Source organism: Daldinia childiae, assembly GCF_008694065.1.
Source record: "Daldinia childiae strain JS-1345 chromosome Unknown Scaffold1, whole genome shotgun sequence".
Lineage (NCBI taxonomy): Eukaryota > Fungi > Ascomycota > Sordariomycetes > Xylariales > Hypoxylaceae > Daldinia > Daldinia childiae.
The window spans coordinates 1402133-1418207 of NW_022984642.1; the positions used below are offsets into that span (position 1 = coordinate 1402133).

At 45.7% G+C, this 16075-nt stretch overlaps 5 protein-coding genes across 5 annotated transcripts; 3 read left to right on the forward strand and 2 right to left on the reverse strand.

Moving 5' to 3' along the window:
• Positions 1-1350: 1350 nt before the first annotated feature.
• Positions 1351-2883, forward strand: GL218_00354 (Bloom syndrome protein; the record flags this gene model as incomplete). Its single annotated transcript, XM_033576768.1, has 2 exons — positions 1351-1555; positions 1643-2883. 2 exons carry the CDS (start codon positions 1351-1353, stop codon positions 2881-2883), a joined length of 1446 nt encoding a protein of 481 aa, XP_033441548.1.
• A 326-nt stretch (positions 2884-3209) lies between these two features.
• On the forward strand, positions 3210-4313 carry GL218_00355 (uncharacterized protein; the record flags this gene model as incomplete). The annotated part of the gene is made up of 1 exon (XM_033576769.1): positions 3210-4313. One exon carries the CDS (start codon positions 3210-3212, stop codon positions 4311-4313), a length of 1104 nt encoding a protein of 367 aa, XP_033441549.1.
• A 447-nt stretch (positions 4314-4760) lies between these two features.
• On the reverse strand, positions 4761-5788 carry GL218_00356 (Very-long-chain enoyl-CoA reductase; the record flags this gene model as incomplete). Its single annotated transcript, XM_033576770.1, has 2 exons — positions 4761-5473; positions 5533-5788. The coding sequence occupies 2 exons, from the start codon at positions 5786-5788 to the stop codon at positions 4761-4763; spliced, it is 969 nt and encodes a 322-aa protein (XP_033441550.1).
• A 776-nt stretch (positions 5789-6564) lies between these two features.
• GL218_00357 (TNF receptor-associated factor 5) lies at positions 6565-7857 on the forward strand (the record flags this gene model as incomplete). Its single annotated transcript, XM_033576771.1, has 1 exon — positions 6565-7857. The coding sequence occupies one exon, from the start codon at positions 6565-6567 to the stop codon at positions 7855-7857; it is 1293 nt and encodes a 430-aa protein (XP_033441551.1).
• Positions 7858-12223: 4366 nt separating this feature from the next.
• GL218_00358 (uncharacterized protein) lies at positions 12224-15260 on the reverse strand (the record flags this gene model as incomplete). The annotated part of the gene is made up of 7 exons (XM_033576772.1): positions 12224-12659; positions 13073-13295; positions 13357-14116; positions 14190-14224; positions 14302-14307; positions 14354-15145; positions 15197-15260. The coding sequence occupies 7 exons, from the start codon at positions 15258-15260 to the stop codon at positions 12224-12226; spliced, it is 2316 nt and encodes a 771-aa protein (XP_033441546.1).
• Positions 15261-16075: the final 815 nt, after the last annotated feature.

A 16075-nucleotide genomic window follows, 5' to 3' on the forward strand; every position in this document is an offset into this window, starting at 1 on the left:
GAGGGAAGTTTCGATGAGAACTGTTACACTAGTAGTGCTTGTGAAGGGTTCGGAGTTGAAACAGGTCTAGTCCAAAGGGTGAAGCACTGATGTCGTCGAAGAGTGCAGAAATTCGTATGCAGGCCCCCTGGTTCTTGAAGCTCTTTCAGGTGGTCATTAGGGGGGCCAAGCGATGTGCGGCGCAACGTAGGCCAGACACAAGGGATCGGGTCTTGGGCACCAGTTGGAGAGGGAAGGGGTTCTTTGTCCACTAGCGACACCTGGAATAAGGGGATTAAAACAGCGCCACGGCGGGCGTGAAGTCCTAAAATAATAGTGGATGATTGCTGATAGTAAAGCGGTAGGGGCGTATAGAATACCAAAAAGGGAAGTTGGTGTAAACGAATCAGAGCGAAGTGGAGAAAGCGCTTGGGTTATCCCCTGCTCGCGTCTTTTAGTCCCCGTTTACTCGTGAGAGAGAGGCTCGAGATGAGACTACCAGCCGCCGCCTTTTTCCTTCTTCGCATTGTTGGGTGTGATGAATATTACAGAGGTAGGGGCCACCAAAATAGATTTATTTTATAAGATTTTTCTTAACTCTTCCCATTCTATTTTCATTGAGAATTGGTCCATACCTACCTAAGGTTAATAATTGAAATAGGTAGGTAAGGTACTTTAGGTTAGGTAGGCACACAAACAGAACAAATTTGTGCATATGGATATTGCATAATCAATGTGTTTGGTCGTACCTTACAGCTGTGGCGTCGGTAAGAGCGTGTCACTAACTTATATGCACGTACCATATACTGCCCCAAGATCCATTTATTTAAGTGCATAGTTCCCACGCGACGGGTGGAGACCGACGCGATTAGGCAAGTCTGGAAGTCGCGATGGCCCACATAATAAATAAAGATAGAAATATCAGAAATATCAGAAATATCCCATTTTCTACTTCCTACTTGAGGAAGCGCATCTACATAGTTGGTACCAAATAGTGTTTAACCTGTGCAATTGACTTTATCTTCTAAACTTAACTTGGGTTGGAACTTGGGCACTTTCGACCATCTCAGTAAGATATCCTAGTTACCAATTTCTATCACCAAGCATCTATTTAGGTATCCTTACCACAGTATTCAATGCTAGATGGATACCTATTTGGATGCAGATGAATGGATCTTGTTCACATAATACCCAGGTACTTTAGCTGCAGAGTTAGCTGTAGCTATAAATGTATCTTGGAGTATACTTCATTAGGAAAGGCAAATACGTCACTTTCGACCATTTGAATGAAGGGTTCGTAACTCTGAAATACTCGAGAAAATTGACAATAGACTTGGCCCACATATGAATAGCTAGGTGGCAGACTCAAAAATGCCCGCCCTAGTTAGGTCCAACTCATTTATTTTCCCTGATCTCGACTTTACGTTACGACGTCAGTTCAACAAGACTGGCTTTCGTCCATTCCAGCGAGAGATCATACAAGCTGCGCTGGATGGCAACGATGTCTTCGTTCAAGCAGCCACATCCTTCGGGAAGAGTTTATGCTTTCAGCTTCCTGCCGTAGTAGATCAAGGCAGTGAGTTCTTAACTTCTTCCTCCCTATTCGTATTATTTCGCTTTTATTTCCCATCAATGCTAGCGTTTTACTTACGTTGAGATGTAGTTACTATTGTTGTATCGCCATTGCTGAGTCTTATGATGAACCAGGTAGAAGCTCTTCGAGCTGCCGATATTAACGCTAGCTCGTTGAATAGCAACACGCCTCTGGTAGAAAAGGATCGCATTATGAATGATCTCAAAACTGGTCACCCCCGAACTCGGCTACTCTATGTAACCCCAGAGCTTTGCGCCCAGGACCGTTTCCGGGATAGGTTGAGGGTGGTTCACGAGCAACGAGAACTTGCGCGTATCGCTATTGACGAGGCGCATTGTATCTCGGAATGGGGCCACGACTTCCGCAAGGATTTCAAGAGACTGGCATGGTTTCGAGAATCGTTTCCGGACGTACCTATTATGTGTTTGACAGCAACGGCCAACGATCAGGTGCGCAATGATATCCTCGCCACCCTTAGATTAGACGTGAACCCGGAAAGGCTGAAAACGTTCACAATGACTGCCCACCGGCCAAATCTCCACTTCGAGATTCGATTCACACGTGATGAAGATGATCAGCGTCTAGACGACTTCCTCAGATGGATCCGTGGCGTATATCAGCGTAGAGCCAAGGATCCACGAAAGAGTGAGCTTACCACCATCGGTGAGCGAGCTGATAATGTTCCTGGAATCATCTACACTATTTCGCGGGATGAGTGTGAAAATCTTGCCTCGCAGCTCAGACAGGAAGGCATCGGTGCCCAACCGTTTCATGCAAAACTGTCGAAAGAAACCAAGGAACGCGTTCTTGCTAAGTGGGTGTCTAACGAACCTGGGTATGACATAATTGTAGCCACAACCGCGTTCGGAATGGGTATTGACAAGAACAATGTCCGGTTTGTTGTTCATTGGAGACTCCCTAAATCCTTCGAGGGATACTATCAAGAAGCTGGACGAGCTGGGCGTGACGGGAACGCGGCGTACTGCTTTCTCTACTACAGCCGTGAAGATAGAGACCGAGTCAGCAGCCTGGTCGTGCGAGATCGCAATTCGGTTTCGAATTCCAATTTCGAGGCACGCGCCAAAAGCCTACAGGCTCTAGCCCAATACTGTGAAAGCACAAATGCTTGCCGACATAAGCTCATCTGCAAATATTTCGGAGAAAATGACACTCCAGCATGTGATTATGCATGCGACTGGCATAAAGACAGCGCTGATCTTCAGCGGCGTTTGCTCAGGGGACTGGCAAGTGAGGAGTGGGTCAGCACGCAGAGAGAGGAAGGGATGTATGAAGTAGATTGGGATGAGTAATGTATAAAGAATATTCGTTGGCTGAAAAGGTCCGATTTGTAGTGTAACAGCTACGTCGATGTTTGTATAGAAGCAAATCGGTATACTAATACTGTTAGCACCCTAAGGCACCTTACGCATACCATGTTACATCCCTCCAATCGGCTGGATCGCGACCCCGCATGTTTAACATCAGCCCGCAGCTTTGAAGTAAAGGTAAAGCTCCTCCTTAACCAATTATACCAATGTCCGATTCTTTAGTACGAATTGTCTAAAGGGTTACAATTATATGTTTTGTTATTGCCAAGTTATAATACAATTGAATCTCCAAGAAGCATCGTTCCATAATGTCGGCCCCGGGTTCATCGGCATATCCTCCGCATTCCAACCCCTCCTCCGTCCACGGGGCTCCGGCCAATATATCATCAACTCCAGCCCCGAATAATACGACTGGGTCGTCTAACTCCGTGAGCGCGCCACTCCTCTCGCCATCTTCTCATTCTACCGCGCTACGTCTGCGACCATCTAATTCTGCCTCAGCATCTCGGAGCACTACAACACCCCCTACAACTATTACCGCATCCTCCACCACCGGAGCTCAACCCCGCGTCACCATGGATCCGAACCCAACTCTACCGTCCCGCACGACACAGCTGCATATTGACGAAGCACGTACTGCCCTTGTAGCTTCCATGTCGAACATGCTAGACTCTGAACTGCAATCACGCGCCTCGCTACTCCATTCAAATGCCGCGGTATTAACTAAGCAAGAGAAGGACGTGATAAAAGGAACTGAGGCGCTACGGAAAGAAAACGATAAGCTCGAGAAACTAGCCCGCGACACAGAGCGCAAGATCAAGGAGCTAGGCAACGTGCAAAATTGGGCCGAGGTCTTGGAAAGGGACTTCCTAATTCTAGAGGAGACCGCACGCCTGGTGAGAAATGGCAGCGGAAGCGATAGCTGCAGTGAGTGTAGCAGAAGTAGTTGGTCGGGGAGTTACAGCGCTGATGATAGTAGGGCGGGGAGCCGCCGAGGAAGTGTAACGGGCGACGCTGATGTCAATGGTAAGAAACCCGAAGAACCTGGATTGAATGGTCATACCGCCACAGATAGTGGTGCTAGAAGCAGCGCCTTTTCTAGAAGGGGTGATGTACATGTCACTGTGGACAGGGAAGTCGCTGCGAGTATTAGCGAGGCTATGGCTATGGCCCTACACGAGTCCCTGGATACTCTATCGCTGGATCCGGTTCTGTCTGACGCGCATGAGAGCTCGATTAAAGGTAAGGAGCCAACTACTGAGGGCAGTAGGACAGAGGTTGAGAATTCGCCTGGCAATGTCCCCGAAACTGGACCCAGTGAGCTATCCCTACCATCTAGTACGACACTATCAGAAAGTCGAGAGAGAGATGCAGCTGAGGATAAGAACCCGAGTTCTCCGACAGTAATATGATGTTATTGTGAACTATCAACCTTTCTTTAGAGAATTGGATTGTGGGCATGATACCGGAGTCGGGGCTTAAGGTCTAATGGAATTTCATGATATTACGGGCAAATATGGGTTACCTGAGGGGACGTGTCATTCAATGAGTCAATGAGTTAGATTCGAACGGAGACCCCGTCTTACACTAAATACAGTTTCCCTTATGAGACAAAGGGTCGCTTATATATAGTTAAGACAATTGACATTTGATTACATTAATTATCTTAGTCTGTTAATTACGTGAAGTTTGTTACAACTTTAGTTACCCTCGAATATTTCTAACCATCCAAGTCTCGTTTATATCATTCCCATAAATTTTTCCATCTCTAAGAGTTTATCTACCCTGCAAGTCGTGCAAGGTCGAATATATCTCACTAATCGTTACATTCATCGCGAAGGGATCCAAACCTAACAAGCTTATAGAAGGCCCGGGAGAATGACGCTGCGCTTCTTCTTATACTTGTCGCCAAACTGCTTACGGTAGGCCTTCTCCTTGCCCCATGCCCAGGTGTACATGAAATAGGAGCCGATAAAGATGAAAAGCAGCAGGGACGGGCTGCGGGTAACCAGAATGATACCGATCCAAGCTATGATCTCAAACATATAGTTGGGACAAGTCACAAGGCTAAAGCTGTGGCCGCTAGGGATTTTCCTTGCTGTCTCGCCCGGCTTACGCAGGTGCGCCAGGTAGTAGTGAACGTCGAAGTTACCAATTTCACCGATAAAATAGAGGGCGATTCCGAGGTAGGTAAGGGGGGTCGGGACGTCAGGCGAGAGAGCAGCGGGTGAGAAGGGCGCGTAGATCTCGAGGGCGCCGAGAAGACCGGCGAAAGTCCAGTAGAAGAAGGAGTTGCGGAAGACGTAGGCGAAGGGCATAGTGTTGGCGGAGAACTTGTGCAGGAATAAGGTCTCGAGCTCGCGCTTGACGAAGTGCGCCGTGATCATGGCGAAGGCGGCCTGCTGCGCGAACGAGAGCTCCCCATCGGACCGGATTCCGTAGGGAAGATGGTTCTTGAGCAGAGGGTATACGGCAGGGTATAAGTGGTTTCGCAGGCCTAAGAAGAGAGGGTGGAAAAGTAGAGGTCCGAGGTACTCGATCACGTAGACAAGTCGCCAGCTAATCTGGGCACCTGTTCAATTCGGTCAGTACCAATTCTATATAGACCAGCGCAGAGGAGAGGGGTCATACCAAGGTCCTTGACGAGCAGTTCCCCATGCTTCACGACTTCGGACTGTTCTCGTAGCAGAGCAGTCCTGTCCTTAATAGTTTTCTTAGAGACAGGGTCAAAGATGCCAATGCGGTTGAAGTCCGAGACCCTAGCGGCACACGCAATAGCCTTCTTTGCGTCTTCAACGGTAGCATCTTCGGTCAGCTCAACCGAGGGGGGAAGTCCCTTGAGGCCCTTCCGTGACCGGTTGGTGACTTTTAGCGACAAGCCTCCCATATTATAACAGACGATCACGAAACCAAATCCAGTTCAATTGAACTAGCAAAGATAGTATCTAACTCCTAAAAGAAGGGGTTGGAGACCGGGCGGGTTTAGTTAGGCCGGTAAGGAAGAAGATGAAGTGTTATTTAGACTTTTTTGTGGGAAATTTGTTGAGTGGTTCGGGCAGCTGCATTAGAGCTGAACACCGAGGTAACACATTGACGTATTACGCCGTTTGATACTTGCTTTTTTATTTTTTTATTTTTTTTATTTTTTTTTACTTTTTCAAGGGTTATATGATAAGAATATTACGATAAGAGCTACTTGCCGAGGCTTGACAGCACATATACATACCTATATATACACTTTAAAATATTATCATGATAATTAGTGAGATATTGTGAGACAGTTATGCATATTTACCAAAGTTATTTGAGGTACGGTAATGATTATGGAAGCAGAGTTACACCGTACTATGTACCTATGTATGTAGGTACAATGTTGTCGATACCGGGATAATGGATGTGACGTCTTGGTATTATGCAGTTATCAATTAAAAATTATACTTCAGCCACGGACTTTACGAAGAGATATATGTATTTATCCATCATCGCCCCTCCAACTTGTCTTGTCGTAAGACGTCAACAATAAATAGTTCCGTACTCCCGCCTCTCGCTATTGAGTTCAAGTTCAAGTTCATTAACCTTGACCAATGTCATTGTTTCAATGTTGTTCAAGTCCGCGGGACTTAGTACTCCCATAATCCCTATGAAAACATATTATATTCGAATATGCCACCGCCCAACACTCCGGAAGAAGGGCTAATAGCTACCACCGCAACCCTCGCTCTCCGACCTTTAATGAGTGGTGATCCTACCGCTACTACCCTAGATCTCCGAGCCCTTGAATACGAAGATAGCGTTGACGAGAACCTCATATGTCCCATATGCCGAGTCCCATTTATCTCTCCGGTTATTACAAATTGTGATCATGTCTTCTGCCATAGATGCATCGTTCAAGCCCACGCTCTAAATCCCGTCTGCCCTGTTGACAGACTTCCTTTAAAGCTCGTGTCCGAGACACGACCCGCGCCGAAGATCGTCCATAATCAGCTTGATAATCTATCTGTCAAGTGCCCCAATAGTTCCCGTGGCTGTGATCTCATAGTTTCTCGATCCTTAGTCGAAAATCACGTTGCGCGGTATTGTGATAAGACGCTCGTACCATGCCCGCACCCGTCCTGCAATAAGTCAGTAATCCGAAAGGATATAGGGAAAGGATGTCTCCACTACGATGTTAAATGCGAATACTGCGAGCAGGTAAGGCAGAAGGCGGATCTAGAAGAACACCAAGACACCGAATGTCCGAATCGCAAGACGGAATGTGCGTTGTGTAATATTGAATATGTACGGCACAAGCAGGAGGAACATTCAAAAGAGTGCCCCGAAGCCCAAACTAGCTGCAAGTTTGCCTTATTTGGCTGTGAGCAACTCGTCAAGCGGTGGCAGCTGGAGGATCACGCACTCAAGTGCGCATATCGAGTTGTTGGGCCTGTAGGAGAGCAGTTGGCCGAACTTCGAGCCGAACTTAACACTCTCCAGGAGAGAGATCGACTAAAAGATCGACGAATCAAGTTCCTCGAGAACCGAGGATTTCCGCTGCCGACACCGACCTCGTCAGAGCCCATGTCGGATATCAATTTACCAGAGAACAGCTCAACCCACGAGGACAGCGCACCTTACGAGTCTCGAGATCAGTATTTCTTATCCTTATTCGAGGCCATGGAGTCCAAGGTTGAGCGCCTTTCTACTGCGCTTAACGAAGTCGAAGGACGACATTCGATGATGCTTTTTAATGAGAGCTCGCAGATCAAGGACCAGCTTACCGAGATTCGGAGCACTATGGGCGTGCTCGGGATGCATGTTAGGTGGCTCATGAACTTCAGATTGCAAGAGAGAGGTAGGGCTGGGACATCCTCCCCGGCCATGCCAAACTCCTTCTCTGGCAACCAGGCGAACATTATTGACGACAATATATCCCGACGTATGATTGTTAACTTACGAGAGCACCCGCCTCGGTTATAGGAAACTATAATAGTTCTTGTATCCTTAAGATGAACGAATTTTGGGTCACTTGAATTACTTTACAGATATCTGAAGAGGTTGTCTTATATTCGTGGAATAGTTCGGGTGGTGTTTCAAGCCCAAGGAGAATAATGTTTGGAGTGTTATGGTATCAACAGCGCAGCAATTCAATGGGACGGAGTTTGTTATGTATAATTTACTCTCAATTTGGTACCAGGGTTTAAACCAATCATACGTCTCGTCATCTACCTTTTCGTCTTCTGGTCTACCCGCTATATCCATGCTAGCATCCCTCTTCCACGAAGACACCATACCGACTGAGATGTTATGGATTTCAGACACGCACGACCCTTGCTATCCCTTATAAGAGACCCATCCTTATGTGGAATCTCTCGCTTCGCCAGAGACAAACTAATGCTAGTAGCCGTTCCCAAGGAAACGAAGGGGTCTCGTTCCCATTAGGAAATCCCTTATGAGAGAGAGGCCGGCGATCAGGGGTCCAAGGGTAGTAAAAATGAAGACCAAGAACAACGTGATGTCGTAAAGGCATAAAGCGAGCAAAATAACGACGTTAAAAAAGCAAAAGAGAAACGAACAAATTCCGTCGAGAAGGATATTTATGATGATACTAGAGAGGACTATTATGATAGCCAGGGAGATTTGAAGGATGACCTTGACGAGCTCGGTGAACACTACCACGATAAATGTCAAGACCAGGATTGTTGAGAGGGGTTTTAAGGAAGGTATCCTACCGGTGTTGAAAGATTGTTATTAGAGGGTTTGGCCTCGTTGAATTAGCGTCGGACCGAACTTTTTTTTTGGGCTGTGGTGTTGTACCTTGGTTTGACTAAATAGGAAAGATGAGCAAATGGATTGATTTTAGTATCATGAAGATATATATACTCAGGATACCAGTCACATCCTCAGATTTCTATATTCACTCGTCAGGGTTTTCTCCATTGAATTTTCCTTAGTCCAACAGCAGTCGAATCATTGTTGATGTCATGTATCTGAAGCTAAACGCCCCTTTAGCAAAAATGACGGGTGGTATAATAACATTACTCTAAATTTCTATCGAATCACTTCTCCGGCCGCTCTTCAGAAAGTCGAGAAAGTGACCGCACCCGCCTCAGCTTAGACAGCAGCAACAGTTGTTTCTTCCACTTCCAATTGAGGGAACAATTGTGCCTCTTCTATCCTCGACATTCTACGTAATTTTTGGCTTATATACAACTCAGACATGCTCCCCCATGGCCATTCGGTCTGGGGTGGCACCTCTCCAACAAAATCCGGATGATCTTGGTCGAATAGTGGACGAAGAAGCGGCCCAAATCGGGTTTGCAACTCTGAACGATGATGCGCGTTGGTGAGGACGCCTAATTCTAGAATATAGTCTATAACATGTTGTAAGATATGGCTTTGATCTGGGAACCAAATTGAAACCAACGCTCTTAAGTCAATAGCATAACCATGATTGCTGATAATTCTAAATGTTTGTGGGGATGCGTCAAGTAGCGGAATGTTTCGATTCCGTAGTCGCGTCTTCTCTATTAACGGACATTTTGATTCGAACTGTGCCTTTAAAAGATACTGATTCGGGTTCGTCTTTGATTCACGAACATAAATACCTCTACTTATCACGATAGTAAACCTTGGGTTTACACCATGATAGAGCATGAATGCGAGGACAGCCAGAATTGGTGCATCCCAAGTGCACCAAGCTGTAAGAAGCCAGTGAAACTCGGGTACAGTACTACGATCCAACTTAGAATCGGGAGAAGCACCCCGGTCAAAGAAGGTCTGAAGTACTCTGATGTCGTTGAATATTTTGTCCCAGTTCTTAGGCTCACCCCATTTAATACCAAACAAACACGAGGAAACACATAATTCTACCAATTTGGAGTCTGTATCTTTTCCTGGGGGAAGGTTTTCGTAGCCCCCAACCAACATGCAAAGTATAATGATAGCATTCTCAGGAGGACATCGAGTTTTCCTCTGACCCCGCGTGAGCAACACACACTGGCGGGTTCCCGAGCTGGCTACTGTGCGGTAGATGTCATCTAAGAATTGACTGAAGTGCGGATGAGCCCAGTGTCCATCACGATCGATTTGTCGGTACATAATCCACATCATATCTCCGTGGAAACTTGGGCGACGGAAGAGATGCCTTGTATTCCTAGCAATATGGCCCCAGCCGCTGGGGCTTTTAGAAGAAGGTATCATGATGGAGAAATAGGACACGGGGAGACGGATACGCTTGAGCTGGCCCAAATATGTCTGGCAAAGTGCATCAAAGGGATCAAATTCTTTCAACACAGACTCTATCTGGTCCCTAAAATGTTGGCTTTCTAAGAACTCTGCGATAGACCGATGTATAAGGCAAACCATCCCTCCTAGTATATTCGAGCATTTAGTACGAGAGTAAGGCTTGCGTAGTTCGAGAAATCCTTTGCATACACCATACACCCGTCTTTCGCTTCTTTCCAATTTTTCTCTGTGCTCTGAAGTCGTTAATAGTCTAATAGGCCAGTCTATTGCAAAGTTCCGGTTCTCGATATACTCCTCTAGGAACGAGTATTGCATCAGGCAGATTTGGTTACCATTTGTAGTTACGAAGTGAGCCAGCGAGAGCATGCTATATGCTAGTTTTCGGTTATTGGTAAGAATTGAGTCTAGGAGTTGTTTCAGCACTAAAATGAGAGTTAGTATCTGCCACCATGGTAATAGTAGTAACGGAATCATGTTTCATAAAGCCGGTACTTACTAGGCTCAAGATCGGTTGGAAGAGACTTAACAAGCCTTATGAGGTCTTGTATCCGGTCACCGTCTGCAATTCCATTTTCGATGTGCCGAAGAACAAGAGATACCCATAAGAAGACACCGTCTGAATCCCTAACAATGTCGCCTTCCAAATCCGTGGTCTTATATGTGTTCGATGATTCATCATTATCATTCAGGATATCAGCATTTCTCACGAGAACATCAAGATTCATCCTGCGAAGTCGGTCTCTGACGAATCGCTGGATATCAAACTCCGTAACCTCGTGCAGTCGGATTCTAGGATAATTCTTAAAAGCGTCTTGAAATATTGGCCATTCCCGGCTTGAGATACAGAGCTTTACGTTCTGTGTTCCATTAGTCCACTTAACCAATTGCCTGGCCAAGTCTGCATGGTGCCCTTCGAACTCGTCAAGGCCATCTATAAAAAGCACAAACTTATGCTGTCCATAAGTCTGTTTTCCTATGAGCCTCTCAAATGCTTGTTGACATTCACGATGTTCAATGTGAATGTTTTCTCTTTCCCATTGCTCTGGGAACGCAAGGTGTATAAGTTCAGGGCATTCCGAGAGGAGGCAATAGAGTAACCCTCGAATTAAGCCATTGAGATTTTTCTGCAGAGCAGACCCCGGCTTCCAAAAAAAGAATTTACTTAACACAAGCTTCTTTCCGTCCGCCCAGACTTCTAAGTGATCCTGTGTTTTGCAATGCTGAACAAGGTATTTCATCAGTGTCGATTTCCCAGAACCTGGCTTGCCCGAGATGTGAAATATTCCTATGCCTTCTTTGAGCTAAGTAATAAAGATATCCCTGGCTTCAGTCATGATACCCCATTGTGCTTTAGGTATTTCCGCCACGCTTGGAATAGCGGATGGTGATAACTCTAAAGCATATAAAAAACTGTTTAAATCTTCGATATGGTTTTCACTTTCCATTATGGACCATGTAACGTCCATGACCCAACCAGAGCCAGAGCTCGAACAATTACTTGGTTGCTCTTCTTGAAGGGCAAGGAAAAAATCATGGTCACACTCTTGGGCAATATATACCGGTCCTGTGATATCACTATTAAGTGTTGGCTTGATAGAACCCGCTTTGCTAGCTTTATTTGACCGTTGTGAGGTATAGCTTAGACTTCGACGACTTTCATTATTAATATTGTTATCACTCTGGTCTTTTGGGTATTCGTAATTGTCACCACTCATTTCGGGTTTAGTTCCGTCGTCTTCAGCTACATTAGTGGTACCAATGTCGAAAATCCAGTCGAAGGTTTTCTCATGAGCTTCTCCGATATCGTCGAACCTTTCATTCATCCATTGAAAGTATGAAGCATCTAGAACACCAGCCTGGCGTGTTTTCAAGATGGCCTCATCACTTAATTGAACTGATGACCGGATCTGGCCCAATGCTTCGGTACTAAGGCAAGAGACGTTGGTACCTTGACGTAGAGATTCGATGTTCCTACTAAGCGACCGTAACTCATCTTGACTAGCTTGGCCACTTTTGACAAGCTGATCGAGGTGTTTGAGTGAGTCGGATCTACGTTACATCGGTTAGAAATGTATAGAATATTTGTTAAAGGTTCCTCTTACTTCATCGAGCTGAGAAGTTCCAATCCTAGCTGCTGTTTACAACGATCTAATCTCTTTTCCAACTCGGACTTTTGGCCACTCTTCCGCCAGTTGCGTACTGCAGCTTTGAATGCATGTCGCCTAGAGTTTGGGTCTTTAGTCTTCAGCTTATCGAGCAACTTCATGAGTTCCACCGACGCAATTTCGCACTCGGTAGCAATGCCATAAAGAGCGGTATTCTGCTGCGAAGAAGAACCAATTTGCTTGACCCCTTTCAACTCGGCAGTGAGTTGTTGGAGCCGTCCTGTCATGGAAGATAAATCTTCATTATCTGCACTAGCGCCTGACTTTGACTCGTAGATATTCTTGGCCGCGGAAATTAGTTTGAATCCGAAGTCTACAAAAGCGATAATGTTGCCCGCGAGGCCAATTGCCGCGAATGGGTCCATGTCGCTAATGAATTTAGGTGTGATAGATGAGAGTAGACAACGAGGTTGTTGAAAATTGGTGTAAATGGGGGTGAAAACCTGAAATTGAAACCGAACAAAATGGGGTATACCCAAGCACAGCCTCAGAGCCTACTTCCCTGTGACAGCCACTGTATCGTTGAGCGAATCGTCGTTATTTATCAGATAGTGTTACACAAACCTGCTATTGGATATGTTCACTATGATGAGCCTAGCAGTCTGCCTACAGTATTACAATAACAATACCACCCAATATGATGTATTTAATAGTGGAATAAACAATATAAAGTTATTCGGAGAAGGCGTCAATTTCAATATATGGCTTTACAATGACTCGTAAGATATGAATATACATGACCCCTTTCTAACTAACTCACAAATCATAGGCCAGGTACGAACCCTTCGACTTGAGCATTCCATCCCTTAGGGAACTGCGCCCCAGGTTCACCGTCCCAGCCCCCCGCCATCATAGCCATAGCTAACAAGAATGAACTCGAGCCCGGGAAATAGGGGGTCGGCACCCGCGATCCTCCAACGGGATACCCCGCATCGTCGAATTCGAAAAGGGGGTGAAGAAGATACGCCATTGCCTGATCAATGTCCCCGAGGCGAAGAGAGTTCACTACATTGATTTAAATAAGCGTCTGGAAGATGATATAGGGGCTTAGCTTAGGGCAACTTACTAGCCAGCATCGGAAAATCCCAACCCCAGCAGTCCTCTAAGTCCCAGAGATCCCGAATCTTATCTGCTGTGTTCTTCACGACCGTCATGTTTAGAGGCGGCCCGCTACTCGGCGGGGGGAGCAGGCCGAATATTGCAGACAATGCCGGATGATCTTGGACAGTGGTGCCGTTCCACATGTTCGGAATACCCTCGTACACAGCGAATGCGTCATCTGCGATAGGTAGTGGCGCTAGATTATTTCGTATGTCGACCCATTTACGAGGCGCTGTCTGATTTTGTCTTTGTTTCCATTTTATAGCGACGTCCAAGCCGAACCGCCAGTAAGCTAGTTCGAACGCAGGGTTAATCGTCGCATTTGGGTTGGTGTTCTCTGAGACCGGGTACATAGGTGGTCCTAGATCGCAGAGGGCAGTCGATTCATTGAAGAAGGCGTATGATGCCATGAAGTCGGCGGTAGACGTAAGAATCTTGTCCCAGGATTTTAATGTTGTCTCGTTGGGGAAAGACCTGTACTCGATCTCAGCGAAGTACATCGGGTGAGGCTGCTGCCAGATAAGCAGCGAGTTGATTTCTCCAGGGGCTGACCTTCCAGTAGGATCGGTCATCTTACCCCAGCGAGCACCGTCGTAGTGTTGGAGTGTCGCTCGCTCGATTGACGAATCCAAGTATTCGGAATACATATTTGGAAGGCTACGCCATAGCAACGGAAACTGATTCCATCGAGCGAAGTGGAGGAGATGCCATAGTGTCATCTCAAGCTGTTTAGGTAAGTCAGCATTTAATACGTCTAGGTCATTCTTCAAGTAGGTTGCAATGGCTCATAAAACTTACATGAAACTTGCCATACCATCCGTTATTTACCAAGCCTTTAAACCATCAGTATGAATGAAATTATCTTATCTATTACGAAGAGAGCATAAAAAGAGGGACACGCTTCTCTTACCAGATTCTATCCCAACGTTAGCGAAAGTAATACTTGGACCTGGGACACTTACCTTGTGGCGGATATGAGGAAGCCGAGTTAACAGCTGTAAGATATTGAGATAATATCGTTCTCCGTTGTAACTCTGTAGCATTGGGAGAATCGACTCCCGTCAAATCAATGAAAGCACCAGAGTTCCAGAAAGACTCCCACCAAGATGTAGATGCAGACGTAACATCACCGAAAGACGGTATATGTGTGCTCGGAACCAGAGAAAAAGCTACTGATAACTTAACTCTCTTAGTTTCCTGTGATGGATGTAGTACATAACGATGAGTCCCCTTAATCGGCCCGGAAATTTCAGCAGGAGAATCCCACGAAATCGAAACATAATACGAAGCGTCATCAATATCGTGCCGAATAGCTGCTTTGTTTTCTCCGCGTTGTAGCGTAGTGTTATGTTTATCGGTAGCGTTGAAAACACCAACAAAAGGGGCGTCAAACTTGTTCCGCGTCGGTAGAGGAAAGTCGAAGAATATGCCTAGAGATTCTGTACAGAAGAGTTCCGACTCTATGGAAATGCTGACTGTGTCGGAACTTGTATCTGCCCATGTCTCGATATCAACAGGGGCTTTGTTATAAGTAAAAGAAGATGAGATTTTTCCCGTCCAGAGGTCGAGTATCTGAGACTTATCTTCTAGTAGTTCCTCGGTCACATCATCTCTGTCAAACCAGAGCCCAATCGTCCCTAAGTTGATACGTTGGGGATTCTGGATGAGCCAGTTCGATATTTCGCTCTGTGCTGGGTTGGGCTGGTTGTAGTTGACTAGTCGACCATGGGTATACCAATCCACGCCCATAAAGTCTAGACTACATTAGAGTAGAGTTGTCGTCCTGGGATTGACTTGATACTTACCATCTATCGAAGTCTGACCAGCAGTGGTTGGAAGACTGAAGTTATGCCAACCCCAAGTAGACATTGTCGCGAAGGGGCTGAAAGTTTGAAGACCTGTTACGTCGGCCCCAAACGCGAAGTTGCCGTTGCCAACTTGCAAGGGGGTAGTCTTAGAGCTAGCATTGCGATGAGGATTAAATGATCGAACAACTTTACGTCTGTTAATCTCGCAAGTAGCTGGGAGGCCCTGGAGGACTACTAGTAAGAGTACAAAGATGTGTCTTAACATCATTACAATGCACGACAAGAACTATACTCGTAGGAAGATATCAATTAACTATCATAGAAAAAAGAATCTATATATACCTACCTATAGATGTACCCATCATAGGTACCATGCTGTCACTAAGTATAGTACATAAATTATAGCTCATTAATAACACCATACCGAGGCTTTACAAGAGCTCTGCTGTAACCACTGGTGGAGACTCCAATTACCCGGATCTCTCTAAATCCTGGAGAAGCACAAGGGATTCCCATTTGCGGGGTCTAGCTTGACTAGTTCTCGTGGCTTTTCGGTGAGTTAATAGCCCGATGGCAGACTATCGTATACGTGAGCGAGAAATGGATAGGCAAGTGTCAAAAGGCTCTTGGCCTTTGTTATTTAGAGAGAAGAGTTGCGATTGTGTAAAATAAGAGGTACTTGAGGCTTTGAAAGCTACGATATCACTAATTATAGATAGTCAACTAGCGGATTGAAACGAATATAAGATGGTAAGCTTAGAGGTAGACATTTTATTAAATAAGAAGAAATATGGTGCAGGATGCTGAGTTGATGTAAGAGACAGGCCTATTTTTTTTGCTGCTGTAATACTCCAAGTAAAAGGCTATCATATCTGG